The 21,808-nt window shown below is 37.4% G+C and overlaps 2 protein-coding genes across 2 annotated transcripts; both read right to left on the bottom strand.

Annotated features, from left to right (window-relative positions):
- Positions 1-7,775: 7,775 nt before the first annotated feature.
- Positions 7,776-8,585, bottom strand: LOC130737052 (uncharacterized). Its single transcript, XM_057588821.1, has one exon. It carries the CDS (start codon positions 8,583-8,585, stop codon positions 7,776-7,778), a length of 810 nt encoding a protein of 269 aa, XP_057444804.1.
- A 3,851-nt stretch (positions 8,586-12,436) lies between these two features.
- On the bottom strand, positions 12,437-14,616 carry LOC130735694 (protein CRABS CLAW). The gene is made up of 7 exons (XM_057587602.1): positions 14,396-14,616; positions 13,714-13,845; positions 13,477-13,582; positions 13,327-13,375; positions 13,107-13,182; positions 12,806-12,865; positions 12,437-12,708 (listed from the first exon to the last, which is right to left on the bottom strand). The coding sequence occupies exons 1-7, from the start codon at positions 14,489-14,491 to the stop codon at positions 12,703-12,705; spliced, it is 525 nt and encodes a 174-aa protein (XP_057443585.1). The 5' UTR covers positions 14,492-14,616; the 3' UTR covers positions 12,437-12,702.
- Positions 14,617-21,808: the final 7,192 nt, after the last annotated feature.

The raw sequence follows: 21,808 nt of genomic DNA, 5'->3' as shown, positions 1-21,808 counted from the left end.
GGCTGGAGGAAGCAGTAACACATGCATATACCGCTTTCAAAGTTTACTTGGTAGGTGTTTATTCTTTTGAAGGGGTTTACTCGATTAAATAGTTAATCATTATCACATCTGAGGGGGGAATATACATGTTTATGAGAGGAGAAATAGGAATGTTGCAAATTGTAAGAAGGGAATAGTAGTGGATGGTGTAACAGAATGTTATCATGGCAGCAAGGTATTGGAGAAGGCAATTATACAATAAGTAGAGTAGCATAACATAATTCTGGGAGTAAATTGGTGGCTTAGGATAAGAGGGGAATGTGTGTGTGTATCAGCTGTGATTGTTTTCTCTTATTTCTGCGTTATTTTTATTCAGTAAAAAGGAGAGGGATAACTATAAAGATGGGGAGAACGGCAAGGGGAAAGATAAAAATAGAGAGAAGGAGAGGGAGATAAATCAAGATAAAGAAAGGTCAAGAGATAAAGGAAGTAGAAAGACCCATGAGGAAGATCATGAATTGAGTAATGTTGATGATAAAGTTGACTGTCCTGAAAAGAGAGATGAGGAGGTTAGGTATGACATAGCCGTTGCTTTAGCTTGGCTCATTAATTTTTTTAATTTTTTTGCAATGTGAGATATGGTTTTGTTTCTATGTAATTAGTAGTGTTTGCTCAAATTCAGGTGTTGGTTTAGTTGAATTAAAGGGATAGGGATAAGGCAAAAGGAAAGAGAGAAAGAGAAGCATACAGATAGAGAAAAGAAGACAGAAAGCTATAGAGATGGGGAGAAGGACAAGGGGAAAGATAAAATTAGAGAGAAGGAAAGGGAGATAAATCGATTAAAAGAAAGTTCAAGAGATAGAGTAAGTAGATAGACCCATGAGAAAGATCATAAATTGAGTAATGTTGATAAGTTATGATTCCTTTGCTCTTTTTAAATGGTTCCTTTTCTCATAGGCTTATACCACATAGTACTGTTATGCCATAACTTAATTTTAACAAGAAAATGTATATATCCGCTTAGTCGCTTACAGTCTTTTACTAGAATTTGATATTCATACGCTTTTTATTTCTCGATATTGATCTTCTTTTGTTTGTTGACTTAAATTATAGAAGTTAGGTTGCTAAGTGTGTGTTTGGAAAACTTCTGCAGATCCACGTTTGGCCCTGATCCACGTTTGCAGAAGCAAGAAATAGTTGCTTTTGGATTTCTGGATCCACGTTTGGCCTCTCCTGTAAGACCCGGTGATTTATTTATGTTTTGTATTATTGAAGAATAATATAAAGTACGATGTTTTATTCGGTAAGGAGAAATTACTGATAAATTGTTACTATATCGGCTGTATAGTAATTTATTACGTAATTAATTATTACGTAAGGCGCGAGTAGTCGATATGCATGCATGCACATGCATGAAATTCGAGTAGTGCATAGAATATGCATAAAAGGGAATTTTCGAGACTTATATCTATTATATTGGAGGAGGAGATTTACTTATTTATTTGTTAAGTAAATATAAAGTGTTTTGGAGTTTTTATTTAAATAATTTTTTTAATTGGATTTAATGTTATTTTGGAAATAAGAAAAGAAAAAAAAAAGAATTGAAGATATATTTTCTTCTAGGGAGTGGCCGAAACTTTGTTAGGATAATGGTTTGGTTTTTCAAATTTGAAAATTATTTCCATGTGTTTAGTGTTTTAATAATAAAAAAAAAAAAAACAAATATCCTAACAAACTAGAAGGGGGGGACGGCCAAGGTTGTTAGAGGGAATTTAGGGGAGTTTGTTACTTGCTTAGTGGAAAAGTAATTAATTTGAATAAAAATTAATTAAAATTATATTTTTGCCCTTGGGCTTGGGCTAAAATGAAGGGTTTTATCGTATTTTTACCTCCACATCCTCCACTATAAATAGGAGTCTCTAGTGAAGGGAAAATCACAACTCAGAGCTCTCCAAATTTTTGTGAGTCTCTATCTCTCCCTCTCCAGAGTTCTTCTTGACCTCTATAGGAAATAATTCCTATAGTAACTAAGCTCTGCTTCCTTCGGGAAGTAGTGAACTCAAGTATTTTTTTCTTCTTGTTTACAAGAAGAAGAGGAAATATTGTTTGGTTTTAGGGGATGGGGTTCGAATATTTGAAGGGGGGAAATGATGCTCCTTTTTCCTTCAAATTCTAACCCTAGTTTGTTGGTCCGTGCAGGTTCGCGCACGGAAAGGTTAGATCGAACGTACTCGATCTCGCGTGGAAAGCGTAGCCAAGGTGAGGGCACTTCCGTCTAGAGAAGTCTTACTGCTTTCCTGCATGTGAAGTTGTATGCGAGTGTGGTTGATAACATGCTTAGTATTAGTATTCAATATTATGCTAAGTGATGATATGATGTATGATTTATTACTAAGTTAATATGATAAATTCTTAGTATGCTATAGAACTAGTTAGTTGATGTATGCTAGTTCAAGTATGCCTTATTTGCTAAGTGAAATTATGCATGATGTTATTTAATTTCAATAACATGAGATAAAATGCCTGTCTATTTACTTGAAGTAGTAACATGAGACTAGGATTTTATGATGTTTACTCGCATGCAAGTAAATTATGATTAGTGGAACATAGGTCTGGTTAGGACTATGAACCACTGTTCTGTCTCTAACGGAACCACTGTTCTAACGGAACCACTGTTCTAACGGAAGTCTTACATGCATGAGAACAGTGGTTCCGTTAGAACAGTGGTTCCGTTAGAGACAGAACAGTGGTTCATAGTCCTAACCAGACCTATGTTCCACTAATCATAATTTACTTGCATGCGAGTAAACATCATAAAATCCTAGTCTCATGTTACTACTTCAAGTAAATAGACAGGCATTTTATCTCATGTTATTGAAATTAAATAACATCATGCATAATTTCACTTAGCAAATAAGGCATACTTGAACTAGCATACATCAACTAACTAGTTCTATAGCATACTAAGAATTTATCATATTAACTTAGTAATAAATCATACATCATATCATCACTTAGCATAATATTGAATACTAATACTAAGCATGTTATCAACCACACTCGCATACAACTTCACATGCAGGAAAGCAGTAAGACTTCTCTAGACGGAAGTGCCCTCACCTTGGCTACGCTTTCCACGCGAGATCGAGTACGTTCGATCTAACCTTTCCGTGCGCGAACCTGCACGGACCAACAAACTAGGGTTAGAATTTGAAGGAAAAAGGAGCATCATTTCCCCCCTTCAAATATTCGAACCCCATCCCCTAAAACCAAACAATATTTCCTCTTCTTCTTGTAAACAAGAAGAAAAAAATACTTGAGTTCACTACTTCCCGAAGGAAGCAGAGCTTAGTTACTATAGGAATTATTTCCTATAGAGGTCAAGAAGAACTCTGGAGAGGGAGAGATAGAGACTCACAAAAATTTGGAGAGCTCTGAGTTGTGATTTTCCCTTCACTAGAGACTCCTATTTATAGTGGAGGATGTGGAGGTAAAAATACGATAAAACCCTTCATTTTAGCCCAAGCCCAAGGGCAAAAATATAATTTTAATTAATTTTTATTCAAATTAATTACTTTTCCACTAAGCAAGTAACAAACTCCCCTAAATTCCCTCTAACAACCTTGGCCGTCCCCCCCTTCTAGTTTGTTAGGATATTTGTTTTTTTTTTTTTTATTATTATTAAAACACTAAACACATGGAAATAATTTTCAAATTTGAAAAACCAAACCATTATCCTAACAAAGTTTCGGCCACTCCCTAGAAGAAAATATATCTTCAATTCTTTTTTTTTTCTTTTCTTATTTCCAAAATAACATTAAATCCAATTAAAAAAATTATTTAAATAAAAACTCCAAAACACTTTATATTTACTTAACAAATAAATAAGTAAATCTCCTCCTCCAATATAATAGATATAAGTCTCGAAAATTCCCTTTTATGCATATTCTATGCACTACTCGAATTTCATGCATGTGCATGCATGCATATCGACTACTCGCGCCTTACGTAATAATTAATTACGTAATAAATTACTATACAGCCGATATAGTAACAATTTATCAGTAATTTCTCCTTACCGAATAAAACATCGTACTTTATATTATTCTTCAATAATACAAAACATAAATAAATCACCGGGTCTTACAATACTCCCCCCCTTAAAATAGTTTCGACCTCGAAACTTAAGGGTCTACAAACAACTCGGGATGTGATTTCCGCATTTTATCCTCTAATTCCCAAGTCGCATCGCCCGTAGCTTGATTCCATACAACCTTCACTAAGGATACTTCCTTGTTCCTCAAGCGTTTGGTGCTTTTGTCGACGATCTTGATGGGCTGCATTTCCATCGTTAGATCATCCTTCAGCTGAATATCATCAGGTTCAATCACATGAGAATTATCAGCCATATACCTCCGAAGTTGCGACACATGCAGCACATCATGTATGTTGGATAGGAACGGCGGTAAGGCAATCCTATACGCCACGGGTCCAACACGCTCCGTAATCTGGTACGGTCCGATAAACTTTGGAGTAAGCTTCTTTGACTTGATCGCCCTTCCGACACCTGTCATCGGGGTAACCCGCAAGAAGACATGATCTCCAGCTTGAAACTCCAACTCCTTCCTGCGATTGTCAGCATAACTTTTCTGACGACTCTGCGAAACCCTCATCTTCTCTTGGATTTGCTTCACCTCTTCTGTGGTTTGCTGAACTAATTCAGGCCCAACAATCAAGTTCTCCCCATCTTGATGCCAACACAAGGGTGTACGGCACCTCCGACCATACAACGCTTCATAAGGCGCCATCCCTATACTTGCATGAAAACTGTTGTTGTAAGTGAACTCGATCAATGGCAACATCTCATCCCAACTGCCTTTGTGATCCAGTACACAAGCTCTTAGCAAATCCTCCAAGGATTGGATGGTCCTCTCGGTTTGCCCATCCGTCTGTGGATGATAAGCGGAACTCAATTTCAACCTGGTTCCCAAAGCCCGCTGCAAAGCTTCCCAGAAACGCGAGGTAAACCTCGGGTCTCTGTCCGACACAATGCTAGATGGCACACCGTGCAAGCGTACAATCTCAGCAATGTATATCTCCGCCAACCTCTCTACCTTGTAGTTCAGATTGATTGGCACGAAGTGAGCAGTCTTCGTCAATCGATCAACTACAACCCAAATTGCATCGAACTTCCTTCGTGTAAGCGGCAACGCCGTCACGAAGTCCATGGAAATGCTATCCCATTTCCACTCCGGGACATCCAATGACTGCAGCTTTCCTGCTGGTTTCTGATGTTCCACCTTCGCCTTCTGACACGTCAAACATGTCGACACATACTCAGCTACTTGTTTCTTCATCCCAGGCCACCAGAAATGAAGTTTCAAGTCCTGATACATCTTATTCATCCCCGGATGAATACTCAATCTGCTTTTGTGACCTTCATCCAAGATCAGCTTCCTCATTACTGCATCATTGGGTACACAAACTCGTCCCTTACAACGCAGAATATTGTCGTTCCCAATAGCGAACTCAGACGCTTTTCCTTGTACCACAAGCTTGCGCCATTCAATCAACCCTTCATCGGTCTCTTGTTTCGACTTTATCTCATCCAAGAGTCCACTAGACACCGTCACCATTCCAAAGCTCAGCTTCCCCGGTGCGAGTTCAACATTCAAACTCAGATCACGGAAAGCCTCCAACAATTCTAACTCCTTGACCATCAACGAGGATACATGTATAGCCTTTCGACTCAGAGCATCAGCTACAACATTGGTCTTCCCCGGATGATACTGTAATGAGAACTCATAGTCTTGCAGAAACTCCATCCACCGTCTCTGCCTCATGTTCAGATCCTTCTGATCAAACAAGTACTTCAAACTCTTGTGATCACTATAGATCGTGAACGTACTGCCATACAAGTAATGTCTCCAGATCTTGAGAGCATACACTATAGCAGCCAACTCCAAATCATGCGTAGGGTAATTCTTCTCATGGACTTTCAACTGTCGCGAAGCATAAGCAATCACCCTCTTCTCTTGCATCATCACACAACCCAAACCATTATGCGACGCATCACAGTACACGTCGTATGGTTCTCCCTCCTTTGGCAAAGCTAGTACAGGTGCGGTGGTCAACCGCTTCTTCATTTCTTGGAAGCTAGCCTCACACTTCTCCGTCCACGCAAACGGTTGATCCTTCTTTGTCAAATGAGTCAACGGTGCAGTCAACTTGGCGTAATCCTTCACGAAACGCCGATAGTAGCCAGCAAGCCCAACAAAACTTCTGATATCACTTGCTGTCTTCGGTTGTTCCCATGCCAAAACTGATTCAATTTTGCTGGGGTCCACTGCCACACCTTTGCTAGATATGACATGACCAAGGAACTTCACTTCCTCCATCCAGAACTCACACTTTCCTCCATTAGCATAGAGTTCCTTCTTCCGCAACACCTCTAGCACTTGACGTAAATGCTCCTCATGTTCCTCCTTACTCTTCGAGTAAATTAGAATATCGTCTATGAACACCACCACGAACTTGTCCAAGAATGGCCTGAACACACGGTTCATGTAGTCCATAAAAACTGCGGGTGCATTAGTAACTCCAAATGGCATCACGAGATATTCATAATGTCCATATCGAGTTCTGAATGCCGTCTTCGGAATGTCAGCCTCCTTCACCCGAATCTGGTGATACCCTGATTTCAGATCAATCTTCGAGAAAACAACTGCTCCCCGAAGTTGGTCCATCAAGTCGTCTATCCGAGGCATCGGATAACGATTCTTCACTGTCACCTTGTTTAGTTGTCGGTAATCTACACACAACCTGGACCTCCCGTCCTTCTTCTTTACCAACAACACTGGCGCTCCCCAAGGAGACACACTCAGTCGAATAAACCCCTTTGAAGAGAGATCATCCAACTGTTTTGCCAATTCCATCAATTCCGCTGGTGCCATCCGATACGGCGCCATCGATATCGGTCCCGTGCCGGGCATGATGTCAATGGAGAACTCCGTCTCCCTTACTGGTGGCAATCCGGGCACATCCTCCGGAAAAACATCCACATAGTCTTGCACTATCGAGATGTTCCGTACATCATTATCGTTTCTTGCTTCCGCCACGATAGAGTTCACGAACGCCGGTGAACCCTTCTTCAAATGGTACGAATTCAAATAATCCGTAACGCCTGAATCCGGAAATACCACGGCCTTGTTAGCACAATCCAAAAGAACATGATATTGCGCCAACCAGTCCATCCCCAGAATCACATCGAGCTCTTTAAGCCCTAAACATATAAGGTTTGCAAGGAACTTCCGATCCTCGTAAACCAACAGACATTTCAAGCATGCCGTGCGAGTAACTAAGCGATCGGCAGCAGGGGTTGTCACCACCATATCGAGAAGTAACTCTGAGGTTAGCAACCCTATTTTCTTCGCACACTCATCAGATATAAACGAGTGCGTAGCACCCGAATCAAACAAAACCATCAAGGAGATACCAGCAATAGTACACGTACCCTGAATAAGATCTTCAACACCCTCAGCTTGCTTGCCAGTAACAGCAAAGACATGTCCCTTAGCAACTGGACGTCTCCCCCTTGCCGTATTCAACACAGGTTCAGCTTTTGGCGCATCAGGACAGTTTGTCGAGATGTGCCCCGTCTTCTGGCACTTCCAGCAAGTAATCTCTTTCCCACATTCATTGGCATAGTGCCCTTTCTCATTACACTTGAAACAAGTAACATCTTCTCTCGGAGTTTTTGCTCCGACTTTGGTAGATGATGTCCTACCAGTTGCATTCTAATAAGGCTTCTTCTGACCAGCCCTACCCTTTTCAGTCTTCCCAGCTTGTTTCTGACCAGACCTGATTGGCCCTCCACTTTCCTGTCGGTTCCCTCGACGATTCTTCATGACCTCAACCTCGCGAGACTTCTCAACCAGTTGTTGAAAGACTCTGACTCCCAAAGGTCTGACGGACTCCTCAATTTCATCCCTCAAACCAATCATGAAACGGTTGCAGAGATACCCTTCATCAACTTGTTCTCGGAAGAAGCGAAAGTACTTCGACAGACTCTCCAGCTTGGCTGCATATTCCCCAACAGTCATGCTTCCTTGTTTCAGTCTGAGGAAACGGTTCTCCATATCATCTCTTGCAGTCTCTGGAAAGTACTTGTTCAGAAAAGCTGTTTTGAATGAATCCCAGGTAATAGCCACCTGGTTAGTCGTCATCAACAGCCTGGTGCTCCTCCACCAGTACTCTGCATCCTCTTTCAGCATGAAGGTAGCGAGATTCACCTTCTCTCCATCAGTTGTGTGCAAAGCTTCAAAAATCTTTTCCAGCTCTTGGATCCAAAGATCCGCTTTCTCGGGTTCAACTTCCCCTTCAAACTTTGGCGGGTTCTGCCGATTGAAATCAGTTCTCATCCTGACCTGATCCTGGTTCAGCTCCCGTTCCAACCTCTGCGCCCTTCTGGCATGTTCTTCAGCCTCTCTCTGAGCTTGGGCAGCGGCCATCGTAACACTAGCATTGGCCTGCTGAGCCACCACTTGGGCCAATTGAGCCATGGCCTGAGCGAGCTGAGCGTTAGTTGGGTCCTGTCTAGGAGGCATGATGTCAAACCTGCTTGTTGATAAAACCACAACCAAACGTCAGTTCCTCAGTCAGAGAGATCATCTAACAGTAAAAACTTTCAACCAAAGCATCATGGCATTGATACTCCACTCCAAATAAGATCACACTTCAAACATCTTAGCAAACAAGTCTACCCAATCTCACCGCGAAGTTTTGAAAACACATTTATCAAACAAAACACCACGAGTTCGGAAACTCGTAAGCCCAAAACCCTTAGTGCTCTGGTTTCTCAACCGGAGCTCTGATACCAATTGTAACATCCTAACTTGACGACTGGCCTCACAATAACAACACGAGTCTTTTCAGCGCGCTTTGTCCTCACTGGCGCGCTTCCCGGGAAAACTTCCCAGGAGGTCACCCATCACGATATTGCTCCAAGGCAAGCACACTTAACCATGGAGTTCTTATCAGTTGGGCTTCCGAAAAGAAGTTGCAACTTGTTTTCGGGAGCCCAACTCATAAGAACTCCATGGTTAAGTGTGCTAGCCTTGGAGCAATATTATGATGGGTGACCTCCTGGGAAGTTTTCCCGGGAAGCGCACGAGTGAGGACAAAGTGCGCTGAAAAGACTCGTGTTGTTACCGTGAGGCCAGTCGTCAAGTCAGGATGTTACAATTGGTATCAGAGCTGACCTCTCCCAGTACGGTGTGGTTCGAGGACGAACCAAGCGGAAGTTGGTGGGCCTGTGACGCCTTCAGCTGACGAGGGCGAGGATTGATCGCCTTCTATGTGGAGCGACGCACCACACCCGAACAAGAGGTATTCTGAGACTGTGTAGGGATGAACTATACAGTTGAGGAAGGCATATATGATTTGATTGTACTACCCATAACAACAAGTTGCAACTTCTTTTCGGGAGCCCAACTCATAAGAACTCCATGGTTAAGTGTGCTAGCCTTGGAGCAATATTATGATGGGTGACCTCCTGGGAAGTTTTCCCGGGAAGCGCACGAGTGAGGACAAAGTGCGCTGAAAAGACTCGTGTTGTTACCGTGAGGCCAGTCGTCAAGTCAGGATGTTACATCTCCAGATTTGAAACCAAACACACACTAAATGGGGCTTTCGTGCAGTGGAAGGACAAATAAGAATGCTTTTACTTTGCTCAGTACTTTCTATTTTGATATAATGTTTCAACTTATCCCCCTCCTAAGACTTTCTCCAAGGCATATAAGCTGTGAAAGAATCTCTCCCCTGAAAATTGAGCATGTCCTTGGAAACATCTCTCAATGTGCACATCCCCCTCTTGATTCCCTAAGATATATCAGTTGTGAAAGAATCTCTCCCCTGGAATTTGAGCATGTCTCTGGAAACATCTCTCATTTTACTTTTGTGTGCTTGCAGAAGTTGTCAGTGATTGAATTGTGAAACTGTATTACTCCATGTGACTAAGTAAACTGCTTTATTTCTAATGCAGCCATCTTCTTTATGGTGGAAGCCTCTTAATTTATGCAAATAAATGATGTGGTTTATCTAGCTTTACACATTGAAGTTTGAATTTTAGATAGGTCACTAGAGATTTATGGAGCATTCTATCAAAAACTTAGATTTGAAAAAAATGCATATTGAATTAAAATTCACCTCATACCATGGGGAAGACAAGTTTCATCCTTGCCTTTATCTTCTTAGCTTCTTTGCTCTTAAATTTTGCAATTATCTTCGTTGGATACAAGATGAATGGTCAGGGCAGAGAAAAAGAAAAGTAGTTTGCAAAGCAAGACAGTTCTTACTCCTTTGAAGAACCCAGCATGACTGAGCTTATTAGTAATGAGATCAGTAAATAGGATTGCAGTGTTAATGATGATAAATAATAAAATTAACAACATCATGTTTATTTGTCATCTACATATTTTTCAGTGTTGACTTTTATATTTCAGATGCTTGAATAATATAATTTCATGAGTGTGCTCTTTGTATCAGATCCTTGATCAATAAACTTTGAGGTGGAGACATAAAAATGGTTTATAGTGAAAAAGAACTTCATCTCATATCACCTTCAAAATTTATGATTATGATTTATGATATCTACATGATACATTTAAAAGTCTTTCTATTAACTCACCCTCTCAATTGGAAAGCGTCGAGCAAACTTAACAAGAAAAGCGTTTTTAAAGACAATGGGCATATTGCAACTCCCCTAGATAGTGATATTGTCATTCGTCATTACTTTCTAATTTCTATATTCCCAGCCCACACAGATTTTTATTACGTTAATAGAAAACCATGAAAAGATAAAGAAATCTTAAAAACATCGCATCATTGAAGTGTAATGGCTAAAACATAAACAACCAAAACTCCATTTATATGATATTTTAGATCTCCATAATGATGACACAAAAATAAAATATTTAATCAATGGGAGAAAAACATTTCCACTTCTACAATTCCATTTATATATGTGTTTTATTATTATACAAAAGCTATAAAATAAAATTACTTTTCTTTACATAAAGTTCATTTTGCACATCCACAAAATAAAAACAAACACATTTATCAAAAAAAAACTTTCAAAACTTTTCAAATTTCTGTTTTCATATATTTAAATTAATTTTGATCTTTTAATTCATAAATTATCTTTTAATAAACATAACAAAAATAATACATATTTTAAAAAATTTCACGCGATAAAAAAATATGAATATCCCCCGTGCATCGCACGGGTCAAAGGACTAGTTATAACATATTTAGTATTTTTCATAACTTTTTCTGAATTTATAATAATTTTTGCAAGATTTTTTAATATTTCAGATATATTATTATTTTAATATAGTGACCCAATAAATCCATCCAACCCAATCCAAACTTCGTTGGGTTGGTTCGGATCGGGTCCGAAGAAGAAATTCGTAAAATCCAACCCAACCCAACCCAGACAATTTTGATCGGTTCGGATTTTATTTTGACAAAAATCCATCCAACCCAACCCATGTGCACCCCTAATCGCCACAACATGACCACATCTACATCAGCAATTGATGACAGTTGACCAGAGTTGACTTGACCAATAACTTTATGAGATTACATTTGACCCATTATTTGTTAAAGTATTCTCATTTTGCACCCCACATTTTCCATAATTATCATTTGTCCCTTACACTTTTTGAAATTAGATCTTGACCCCTAAAAGTTCTTGTTTTTTTATTTTTACCCCTTTTCCTTTTCAAAATTACACTTCTATCCCTGTAATTTTAGAATTCCTTTTTAATCCCAAACTTTATAAAATATTCCCTATCTTTCACATTTCTTTAAAAGAATGCCTCCAAGAAGTCAAAATAAAAAAATAATAATTCATAACCTTGAAATTAGAAACCTAACAAACTCAACTTAACCAACAAAGAAATGTCGATTCAAAAATTAATGTAAGAAACATCCATTTATTATGAAACACAGAAGTTACAATCAAGTTCAGTTCAATAATTTCAGAGTGAACATTCCTGATTTTGAAGGACAATTACATGGTGATGAATTAGTAGGTTGAGCTCAATGAGGTTCCAGATGAACAAAACGTCAATATTGATGAAGAAGTTCAATCTAATTACACCAAGCAACCCACATTCAACGGGTACAAATGATTTTATATGGGTGTGCATCAAGGTAAAGTTCCAACCTAAGCATGGAATTAATATCAAATTTTGTATTCTAGAAAAAAGTTATTTTGCACTTGCAAAATGCAGAATTACAATTTATGTATTGCATTTTTAGATTGTGATACATAGTTAATCATAGAAAATACATACCACAATTTAATTTGTCATATATAACGCAGTAAGAGCAATTTTTAAAACGGGATGGTGGCATTATACTTAGGTTCACATGAATAGTTTTAATTGCCCATTAGATAAATTATCAGCCACATCCAAACATCTTTTCATACAAAACAACATTAATAATAGCATATTAATAGATCAAGTCTTCCCCCTAGATATCAAAGTGGTGTCAGATCTCCTACATGCAAGCTAGCATAAATTCAATCTCCACATTGAAGGAAATTAAAAGATGGCATTACAAAAACATATGTAATTTATTGAAAACTAAAAGGACACCAATTAACTTGCTCCAGTCCTCTCCATATCATCATCATTCATGCCATTGCTAGCTCCTTCATTCCTACACACATAAGTTAATGAAATTCTGTTAATTAACAAATAGTTAATATTTGGAGAATGCATAATGGATATATAATAATGATAAGTACTATTCTTACAACATGATTTTTACTTGCAGAAACTGAAGTGGTTGGGGAATTTGGAATGAACCTAGCCCACTGTAATTCAGTTATGCAGCACAAAGTTAGGACCATAATCTTGTGAGCTTCAAGAAGAAAGTGTAATAAACACTTACCAAAAGCATGTAATTCAGTTATGCAGCACAAAGTTAGGACCATAATCTTGTGAGTTTCAAGAAGAAAGTGTAATAAACACTTACCAAAAGCAAGTGCAGTGCTAAGTGCTAACCCTAAAAACCTACATATATATAAAAATGGGGGGGGGGGTGAAAAGATTTACATTTTTTGCTGCAGCACTGAAAGCTTCTCGATGTGGGATCTGAGGATTTGCTGCTTTGATGCGCTGTATCTCCTCTCTGACAATCACATCAAATCAACCATATATGGTGCACATGTTATAGTACTAAGAAAAAGTAAATAGAATAAGAGAATGTAATAGTTTGTAGTGGTAAACAAAACAAAGACAAAAAATACACATCTCTTCTGAAATCTGAACTCACTTCATGAAACGATTGTAAGCAGATGGGAGACGGTGCTTCTTCTCAGGTGCTGCAAAAAGAAAAATCAAATTACAAAAAAGGACACACATGAATGTTGTTGGGAACTGAGAAAGAAAATCATTTATAGAGAGTTCTGAAAAGGGTTGTTACGTTTGACAACAAATGGTGCTGCTTTAGGAGACACTGACTCGCTAGAAGTAGTTGGTGAAGAAGATGAAGATGATGCTTGCCCCTTTTTGGCATCACCGTAAAACCCCTACTTAAAAAAAAAAAGATGCTAACTCTAATTACTTTTGATGAAAGACATGTACTGATGTACATATGAGTCCAGCAAAGAAACTGAAAGAGAATACTAAAGAAGAAGCATTAGATTTTGACACAAACAACCTGGAGACTGAGGGTGTGATCAATGGTTTGATTTTGAGAATTTGGGGGTCTGGTGCTCAGAAAAGAGAGGTTGCTGCAGTGACCACACTTCACTGTCACAGTGTCCAGCAGCCTCTTGCATGGGATGCCAACCTGCACACCAAAAATAACACCAACAACATCACCCTGGGTATCTTATATAGTATGGAGTAATGATACTCAGACATCCAAACATTGCAATAACATCCAATAGATTATAGACACCTGGTCATACTTCTCTCTTGTTCTTCCTTTCTTATTAGATATTTATTGGACGTCTGTTATGTGGATGTCTACACAACATTGTCCTAAAGTTAGCCTCTTCAGGTTTTATGACATGTTTGGATGAAACTCTCTCTTCCATTCAGAATCAACTTTCAAGTTTAGAAGTGACTCACAAAAGTTCCTCTGGAGTTGATTTTGGTTTCAAACACCAGGTGTTTCCAAACATGTTATTAGTAACAATTTGCTAACTATTTTTTTTTAGTAGATGTATTTGTATTGTACAAGTTCAATAATATATAAATATTTGGATGGTAACATATATATAAATATAGAAAGAACAAACTGAATCACAAGGAAACTAGCTAGTTGAAATGATAGTTGGTGTTTGATAGTTTCTGCTATCGATCTAGTGATTAAAGGAGAAGTGATAACTACTTACAGCGAGAACAGTGTTACAGAAGTTGCAACGAACGTAGCAGAGGTGTTCAGATGGGGGAGCCAGGTCCATGGTGACTTTCTCAGCCTCGTGGTTCATACTTGGAAGGTAGGTGGGTAAGAAAGTTAAGAGAGAGGGAGAGAGAGTTGTAACTTGTAGGGTTTAAGCAATGGAAGATATGAGTGAGTGAGTGCATGACTGTGATATATTATATAGGAATAGGAAGATAGAAAGTAAGGGGTAACGTCAAAAAGAAGAGCTAGTGGCGTTTATAGTACAAGCTGCAGCGTTATTTTGCATGCTTTATTTGCAGACATATCAACACCAGCTAGCACCAAGCACTGACACTAATTAACCATCCACCTCAATGGCTAAAATATTCATTGTTAATTTATCCATCGCATGCACATAACATACACATGTACATGAGTCCTCAGGAACATGATCTCCAGTTTGAACTAAAAAACCCTATTCCAAATAGTAATTTTGTTAATTTCTGACTTTATGTATATACTGGTGTGCTTTTAAACCAGGTTTATCCATATCATTAAATTTACAACTTTTGAATAAAAAATGAAAACTAATCTGCATAAATTTTAAGATTTGTATTGTAGCGTGAGTTCTCAAGCGATTAATTTTCGAGAGGATTAATTAAGTGCATATTTATAGTAAGAATTACATATATATTTTGAAAATTAAAGGTAATAGATTTTGCAAGACAATGTGTGATTTTGAGAGTCATACAAGCTGAAGCAAACATATTGTAACCACAAACGAGAAAACCGTTTATTAGAGTCCGTTATGCATAAGCTGATGCTAGTAGGAAAAACACACATTTAGTATTGGCTTAGCGTCGTTGTTGTGGTCGACGCAAAAGAGAAAAAGTGTCAGCCTCTAGACTATCGCTAGCTAAGTTGATACAATGCACTTTATGATAAAGGTTGACGCTATTGTTTGCGTCAACCACCATACCGATGTAAATTGGCCGAAAAAAAATATAAATCATATAAACTATTGTTTGTGTGGGTTATGGATACATCAACCACCATGTCATCGCTAACCTTCCACGGTTATTACACCATATCATCCTTATATGAATCACACTCTTCCTCCGTTTACCTTCAGTACTCCATCATCTCCATCGCTGCCCACCCCTGCCCTCAACTCTTTGCCGACCTTGCCTCTCCCAGGCCTACATGTCCTTCCCTCAAACCCTTACACTCTCAAACCTTCACCCTAAATCTATGTCACCCCTCACATCTCCAATACCCTTGCCCTCTACTCCCCGTCAGTGCAACCCTTCCTCCCCTCAAACCCTAACGCTCAAGCCCTTACCCATACAGATCTACATGTTCCCACCCCACCTCTGCCTCTTCCTTCCTTGTCGCACCAATTCTCCCTTCTCCCTCCGTCTCTACCCTCAACTACCCGCTACCCTAACCTCTAAAAAAAAAGTAACATAACTACTATTTGAGAAGCTTTTAATTACTTCTTTTTGTCAATGTAAAAGATCTATAATTTTAGTTAGCTTTTAATTACTTTTGTCAATGTGTTATATTTTTCTTATGTCAAGTTACGATTATTTGTGCGATGTTTAAATTTTAAACTTGTGGTGACCAATTTGTTTGAGATGATTGAGATCTTCTAATAGCTCAACATACTTATATGATGGGCGCATTATGTTTTGATTTGGTTGCTGCTATGTACATTACATTTAATTTATTGGTTGTGATTTTCTATGCAATCTTGGTGATGACTTAATTCATTTGCTAACAGTTTGGAGATCCTAAATTGGTTCTCTCATGCATGCAAGCTAAACAATACAATAATTCAGATATTCTCCAAGTTTGACGTGCTATTTAGTGTGTGTTTGGATTTTAGTTTGCAAAACAGAGTTTGAGTCAATGTAGGTTTGCAAAGAAGAGTTTAGATGAATGTGAGTTTGTTGTAATGTGATTTATGTTTGGATACTTTTATTTTAAAAGTAAGTTTGATAAATTAATTTTGTTTGGATGATATTAACCAAAATCACTTTTATATTTGTGTTACTATACAAGTTTAAAATCAATGTACCAACCAACTTTCATCCAAAGTAGAAGTGAGGATTGAGTAAAGTTGAGTAAAAGTGCGTTTTGGACACAAAGTGAATTAATGTGAATGTGTCTTGAAGCCATCCAAACATAGTATATTGTTCAATATAACATAAACCCACATTGATTTACCCTAACTAAAAAAAATAGCCTTAGGCTGTTGAGAGCGACCAGTTTATGATCCCATAAACTGTGATTAAATGGTTTAACTCATCACCAATTTTGTATTGATAGCATATAGTGTCGGTATATACAACCAACACCCCAACATTTAAGAATTTGTGCGATTAACGTCTGAGGCGAATTGCGTAACTTAAAGTCAGCTAAATTGACATTAATTTGTAGTGTCAGCTGTACAACTGACGTACAAGTTAACTTCAAGCTATTTATCATTAGTTTTGACGTCGAAATTAAGCCAACACTAAATCAGCATTAACATCAGCTACTTTTGCCTGGTTGGGCTGACCAAAATAGCTTATTTTTAAGTGTTAGCATTTACTCCCTTGTTCCTTATTATAAGGTCATTTTTTAGTGTTTTTTTTTTCATAAATATAAGTCCATTTACAATATTAATGGAGCATTAATTATTTTTTTCCAAAACTATCCTCATATTTAATATGAAAGAGACAATGAAGTTTTGAAATAATAACTTAGAGAGAGAAATTTATAAGAAATTAAATAAGGGTAGTCTAGGAAAGTGAATAAATTCTTTTACAAATTTATTGCTTGTAACTACTTTTCTTAATCTAAGAGAATTAGGTAAAATGGACTTATATATAGGAACGGAGGGAGTACATTGACAATACGATTATTTTAATTATAATTAATAAACATCTATTATATATAACATAATATTACTCCATACATACATACAAATAATTGACCGAAGACAACTTGGATATCTCTGTTATAACGTACAATTATACTGGAATAGTTAGACAAAAAATAGTGGATACATTGCTTCCCCTTCGATATATAAAAAATGCAATGAGTGGTGCTAGTTAATATCTTCAAAACATATCCTGATAAACTATATCGGGAATAATTTATAGTAACTAATTAGCTTGCATCATTAGCGTATATAATGTTTTTTCAGGACATAATGTTTGAGTCAGGTGTCCATATATAGCTTATAAAATTTATACCTTTAATACATTCATCATATGCACATTTTCTCCTCCAACACAATTTCAACTTCTTTTTTAATATTCTTCTTGTTTATTCTCATCACATAACTGAATCATCATATTTCTCACTTCTTTACGAATTGAAGAAACAAAGTAAAATTGTAAACAAACGATATATTTTATATCTCACACATTTTTTTCTCATTTTTTTCTTTTACACTTTAGGTGTGGGTGGAAATAAAATCTGAACCAAGATTTTTTTCACCCTAACTTAATCTTCACAAACTAGTAATTTTTCACCGGTGAACCAAAAAAAATTTGGTTGACAAGTAAAAATTGATTGTCTTTAAATTAGTTTTGGTAGTTAGTACATAAAAAGTGTACTATAAATAACATGTACTACATATTATTTGTAAACATAATTCATCAATGAATTAAATCAGATTTTAACATGGTACACTATTGATTTTTTTCATATAGCATTTTTTTTTAAATAAAAGACTTTAAACATGTTAGGTTAAAAGGTTGGTTTGAATTATTGGTTGGGTCAATGGTTGAAAGGTTAAAGTAGAGGATATTGCAGGTATTTCAAAGACAGATTTAGCCATTTAGGTGTTTCATAAATACAATATTTCTTTTGTTTTATGCCACTAAAATTGTATCACTTTAAAAATGTTATTAAAAATGCAATTAAAGTAGAAGGCATTATAGCATGTTTGTGAAGATGATTTTCACTGCAAATAGAAACTTTGTTTGGATCGGATATGGTGTATAGAAGGATAATGACATTTTTATAGCTATTTCTGTAGCTAATTTTAAATTGGAGATTAGTTATTGGTTTAATTTAAGTATAACGTTTCATTTACACTCAGAAATTGGCTGGAGAAAAGAGCAACATATGAAGAAAAGAGAGAAAATAAAATATGTGATATGACTTATTTTCACATTAGATGATCCTAGTTCGATGTGATATGTGATATTAATCAAATTTGACTGTGAAAATGAAGTTAAAAATTTGATATTAAAGAAAAGAGAAAAATAAATTAAAAATGGTTGTGAAAATGAAGTTAAATCATAACTTTTCTTTTTACTAATTCAGTTAGTTTAAGGTTTGAACCTCTGTCATCGCAATAATCTGACTTTTCTACCACTAAACTCAACTGACCCCTTGTTGATAGCCCCATAGTATCTAATGAGAGACATTGATTGCTTATCTCATAGTATCTCAGCTATTGCTTGAGCATATCATGACTTTAGAAGGAACCTTCCACTCCCTTAAACCTAGATCCCTAAAACAAAACACCTTTGACTCCTTTTTTTTTTATAATATCATATGTACCTCGAGCAACCCTAGTGTCCAAAGTTGCGATCCAAAACAACTTTCTCTGTTTGTCATTGATTTATCTTTCCCACAAAATGCAACCCATAATGCTCCTACATTTCAAATGAGGAAAAGAATGGATAGGGACTGTCCGATTATTATAAATGTTTGCTTATTCAAGTTGCTTCATCCCACCATGCTACCCATTGCATGTCTCAGATGTGATTGCACCACCAGCTACTAAAGTAGATCGTAATAAACCCCATTGGAATTAGAAGCCCACCCAGTAAATACGGGACCAAGCTCAATGAAATCCATGCAAGCAGGAGGTGAAAAATCTCAAGAGAGGACTTCCAAGATACCATAACAAAATAAATTACCAATAATGAATGAACACAAAAGAAGTCAACTTTAACACATTTGGAAGGAGATCTAGAACTTTGATAAGATGAAGTTTGATGCTGAAACCATTAAATTTCTTGTTTTTCCCACATCTTGATCAACAATGGAAATTAGAAAAAAAAAAATTGCATGTTTGGATCAGTTTTTTCCCCTTAGAATCAATTCTAAAACTCAAAATTCACACTCAGCTTTTTTCGAAAAATTGATTTTGATTTCATAATTAAATTTTATAGGAAGCGAAAAAACAAGTGCTTGATTTCGAATAAATATCGTGCCAACAAGGTTACTCTGTTACGTACAAAACTCTGTCACGTATTTAAGTCATCAGCAAATGATTCGACCTGCTGCTTGATGACAATTGTGTTTCAATGTGTCTCGCAGAGTACATTCACCTCACATTTGACTTCAAAATCAATTGTAAAAGATTTATAAATTCTGGGGATCGATTGAATACTTTTAGCCAAGTTTCAAAGTTTGGATACACACAAATGAAATAGTGTGTGTTTGATTATTAATTTGAAGAAGTGCAAAGAGACACTCACATAACAATAAGCTAAGTGAATAAAATTCTTCATATAAACTGATTTGAAAAGTTTATTAACATTTCACTCAACTAATATTCAAAAACACTACACACACAAGACACTTGAAGCACATGCTATATATATATATATATATGCAAATATTTTTTTTAGTAATTGATCCACACAAAAATCAAGTTATTGTAAAAGTATAACATCAGAATCAAGGTATAGATCATGACATAAAGGTTGGAGCATGATAGGAGGGGAAGTTGAATAGTGAAGAGAGAAAAGCAAGAGAGATCGAAAAGATAGTGAAGAGAAGGGGCCCTGTAGTGAGATCCCCCTTTTTGTGGGTGCAGGTCTTGAAGAGGAAATGTGAAAAAGACAGGTGGTGGAGTCATATGTCAAGGTCATGGCAGAAGCAGAAATGAGAGTTAACAGGCAAGCCAGGAGATGGGGTGTATGTGTGGTGGGTGTGGTGTCCTTTTGTGATGGGACGATTCCACAAGTTTCCAAACAAGGAAAGAAATCTATTTCCTCACATGAGCCCCTACTTTACCTATGCTCGTATAAAACTATTTTCCCAAGGCTCTCACCTTTTGTCCTCATTGAACTATCTCCTTTCATTTTCTCTAGTCCGATGAATGCATGCCAGTGATTTCAACCTGTCTGCTATGACTGTGCTAGCTGCTGCTTCTGCTGCATTCACTTACTTAAATAAATTCAATCCAAGTATTCATTTCATTCAACAGATAGAGATTCCTTTCCTTTGAATCCCTATAGCACACGGCCCCTTTCACATCATGTTCCTACGTTTAGTTCTGTTTATTGACTTATTTGGATACAATCATTTTATCTATTGTTACCCCAATTTGTTATCCATATCGGGAAATTGGGATGACACACACCTTCCTCTCCTCTTCTTTAGTCCTTATCTCACCAATGCCAATTTGACAAACATTGTTGCCTACTTGATTTCATTAGCCACCTAATTTGAAGGGTATACGAGGTTAATTGTGACACTGACAAAGCACGGTCAATTGTAATGACAATCACGAATAATTCTCTATATGTTATCAAATGCTTATATTCACTTTTAATCCTTCCAGAATAATTTACTTTTCTACAAAAGATACTCCTATTAGTTTATCAAATGTACTTGCAAGTTGGGTTTTGGTTGAGATCACTAAGCACCAAAAGTTAGCGTCAACCCAACGCCAACGCTAATCGGTTAGCGCTGGCCCACCACTCATAAGTCGGTTTAGGCTGACGATAAAATCATGGACCACTTTAGTGTTGGCCTAACCAACATTAACTTGATATGGATCTTGTGACATCCGGGACCGATGAGAGCGAGGAGTCATCGTCGGTGCAATGAGAAGACACATAATAGGATCAGCTCATTGCAAGGTTTCTAGGCGAAGTGACACAAGAATGAACCGATTTCGCACCCAAATGAGATGTATTCTGAGTCTGTAGGTAGATATTAACGCTACAATAAGCCTTGCTTGTAGTTAATGTTTTACGAATTATAGGTTAAGGTGTTCGCGTCGGCATGGACAATCCTAATTTTTGAGGAATATTGGGCTAATTTCTTCTTTAAAACATGACAACTTTCTCCCTGACTGTACCTTCCGCTCTCCGCCTTCCTTTCTCATTGTTGCCTATCGTGCCTTTGCGTTCCTAGCCTCTATCCAGCCAACAATTCTTTTACTCTCTCTCCCCCAAAAAAAATCTTTCCCTCCCCATTTGCCTTCGCCTTGTTGTGCATCAGCAAGCCTGCGTGCCTCTGCCACCTCAGATCGTGCCTTTGTGAGCACATGTTGTGTCACTGCCCCGGTGTGCCTTGACTAGAACCCAACCTGCCTATGCTAACCTCATGTTGTGCCGCTATGACCTCAAGTTGTGCTCGTCGTGCCTCCGCGACCATCCTTTTAGAACTCAGGTCATAT

The sequence above is a fragment of the Lotus japonicus genome, chromosome 2, assembly GCF_012489685.1.
Source record: "Lotus japonicus ecotype B-129 chromosome 2, LjGifu_v1.2".
Taxonomy (NCBI): Eukaryota; Viridiplantae; Streptophyta; class Magnoliopsida; order Fabales; family Fabaceae; genus Lotus; species Lotus japonicus.
Note: the sequence above shows the minus strand (reverse complement) of the source record. Positions and strands in the feature narration are given on the sequence as shown.